At 43.2% G+C, this 2,788-nt stretch overlaps 1 protein-coding gene across 1 annotated transcript; it reads right to left on the bottom strand.

Moving 5' to 3' along the window:
• Positions 1–500: 500 nt before the first annotated feature.
• On the bottom strand, positions 501–2,288 carry LOC118482781 (extensin-like). The gene is made up of 3 exons (XM_035978445.1): positions 2,181–2,288; positions 1,780–1,974; positions 501–1,010 (listed from the first exon to the last, which is right to left on the bottom strand). The coding sequence occupies exons 1-3, from the start codon at positions 2,286–2,288 to the stop codon at positions 501–503; spliced, it is 813 nt and encodes a 270-aa protein (XP_035834338.1).
• Between the last annotated feature and the right edge of the window lie 500 nt (positions 2,289–2,788).

Below are 2,788 nucleotides of genomic sequence, written 5' to 3'. Positions count from 1 at the left end.
ATCACTTTAACACAGCTTTCTTATTCATAAACAACTTGATTACACGGCAGAATTTTGGCAGCACTTCGTTACAGTGATCCTAATTCCGTACCAAATGAGAAAATACAAACACACATATATAGGACACTAATTCCGCATGGAATGAAACATTACGGTTCATGCGGAATTACTAAAAGTAATTCCGTGCGGAATTAGTTTAGAAGCCTTTCATGCGAAAGTTAATCAGAGTAATTGTGTTTTGTATATATTGCAATTATAATGAAACATGTACAGAGTTTAAATAGAATACAATATGGAAACATAATCAGTGTTTCCATATTGTAACTGCAAGTGAAAGAACAACACGAATGGTGGTTGCTTTGACGACAGGACTGAAAGTTTCATGGTAATCAATGCCAGGTTGTTGGTTAAAGCCCTTGGCAACCAGACGAGCCTTATATCTTTTTATAGCACCGTGTTGATCTCTTTTAAGTTTATACACCCATTTGCAATCAACTACATTAACATTCGAGACCGGAGGAACAAGAGTCCACGTGCCATTTTTTCATGAGAGCCTTGTATTCTTCAGACATGGCATGCTGCCATTCAGGACTTTTGTTAGCAACAGTGAAAGTAGTTGGTTCAAGATTGTTGGACTCAGTGGTAGTATGGTAGGCAGAGGGGTTGTATCGGTTAGGTTTGGGTGGATTTTGGCGAAGATTGGCAGGGCGAGTACGAGGTGGTGGTGGTGGTGGAGGGGGTGGTGTATCATGTGAGGTGGTTGTATGTGTAGGTTGAGTTTGAGGAAGCTGTTGGTCCGGTTGCGGTTGGGCCGGTTGTGGTGGTGTGTTGGGTACATTTGTGGATTGGGGCTGTGCCGGTTGTGGTGGTGGGTTGGATATATTTGTCGCGGGTTCGGTGGGTGAGTCGGGAAGGTCAGGTTGGTGTGAGGGAAAAAAGGAGACATAAGGAGAGTGATCGTTGGGTGGTGGGGTAGGGACTGGGATGGACTTTTGAGCAAAAGGAAAAAACTGTTCATTAAAACGAACATGACGGGCAACATATAGTCGGTTTGTGGTCAGGTCAAGGCAACGATATCCGTAATGAGAGGTACTATATCCCAGAAAAACAAACGGTACGGAACGAAAATCCATTTTGTGAGGATAGGGACGTAAGTGAGGATAGCATTGACATCCAAACACACGTAAGAAGGAGAAATCAGGTGGGTGTTTAAACAAATGTTCAAAGGGAGAAATTTGGAAGCAACCCTGGATGGCATCCGATTGATAAGATAAACCGCCGTGTCAAAGGCAAAATGCCAAAATTTTTGAGGCACACCTGATTGAGCAAGAAGAGTAAGCCCTGTTTCCACCACATGGCGGTGGCGTCTCTCAACAAATCCGTTTTGTTCACTGGTGTGGGGACATGAGAGACGATGAATGATGCCTAGGGAGGTGAAGAAGGGAGAGAGAGGTCGAAACTCCCCACCCCAATCAGTTTGAACCGATTTGAGCTTGGTCTGAATTGTCGTTCAACCATAGCATGAAAATTTTTGAAAGTAGCACATACATCAGATTTGTGTTTTAAAGGAAAAATCCACATATAACGAGTAAAATGATCAACGCATAGTAAAAAATAAGAATCACCATTTAATGATTTTATTGGTGCAGGACCCCACACATCACAAAAAATTAAATCCAAAACATTGTTACTCTTAAAAGTTGAAGGAAACAAATGAAGTTTTGAGGATTTCCCCATGTGACACGAGTTACAAGAGGACGACAAACTTTTATTACTAACAGGAAGTGAAAAAATTGGTAACATAGACTTCAATAGATCTGGATGAGGATCTCCGAGTCTTCGATGCCATGTATCTGTAGAAGCACGAACAGCAGAAAAGGCAACTTTGTGGAGAGGACGAATGGATGGCACACAGATGGAGTAGAGCCCGTTGTTACTTGGACCCGTGAGGAGGGTTTTCCGTGTACACGTGTCCTTCACAGCAAAAAAAGTCGAGTGAAATTCAAAGAAAACATTATTATCTTGACAGAATTTTTGAACAGAAAGAAGGTTTCTTTTAAGTTGTGGGACATGAAGGATATTAGAAAAAGTAAAGGTTTTAGATGGAGAATGGATTTTGGTTGAGCCAATATGCAAAATAGGTAAACTTTCACCGTTGCCAACATGAAGGGAATCCTTACCATAGTATGGTTCTGAGTGATCAAGGCCGTTGTGATCCATGGCAGCATGACCATTGCATCCAGTGTCGGGCAGCCATGTTGTTGAAGCTTGTGAGCGATAATCAGCATAGTTTGCGGATGGTGGTGGTGTCCTTAGGGTACTAGGATCCCGGTTTGGGCACTAAGACGGAATGTGCCCGATTCCACACCTGTTACAAGTACCAAAAACAGTGTTTTGATTAGATGCCCAATTAAATTGACCTCTGTTATTTCCATTGTTGTAGGAGTTGTTGTGATTGTTGTTATATCGAGAGTTGCCACGTCCCCCACGGCCACGATATGAGGAGCTCCGATCGCGACCCCGAGACCCAAAGAAAGCTTGTGGCTGAGGTTGAGATTGTTGTTGTGAGGAAGTTTGAGGCTGAACCTGTAAACCTAGCTGAGACATAATCTGTTGAAGAGCCTGAACAATATCGGCTGGTAAAGACGGGGCTGCAGAGGGCGGAGTGGGACGGTTGCTGGTGACAGTGAATGCTTGAGCAGGAGATGGGTCTGGTTTCTTTATCATGTACTCATGATCAACAAGTAATGCAAAGAGGTCAGAAAAGGGAGCTGGTGATGAACGACCC

Source organism: Helianthus annuus, chromosome 10 (assembly GCF_002127325.2).
Source record: "Helianthus annuus cultivar XRQ/B chromosome 10, HanXRQr2.0-SUNRISE, whole genome shotgun sequence".
Classification (NCBI taxonomy): domain Eukaryota; kingdom Viridiplantae; phylum Streptophyta; class Magnoliopsida; order Asterales; family Asteraceae; genus Helianthus; species Helianthus annuus.
This window is presented reverse-complemented; position numbering and strand designations above follow the sequence as displayed.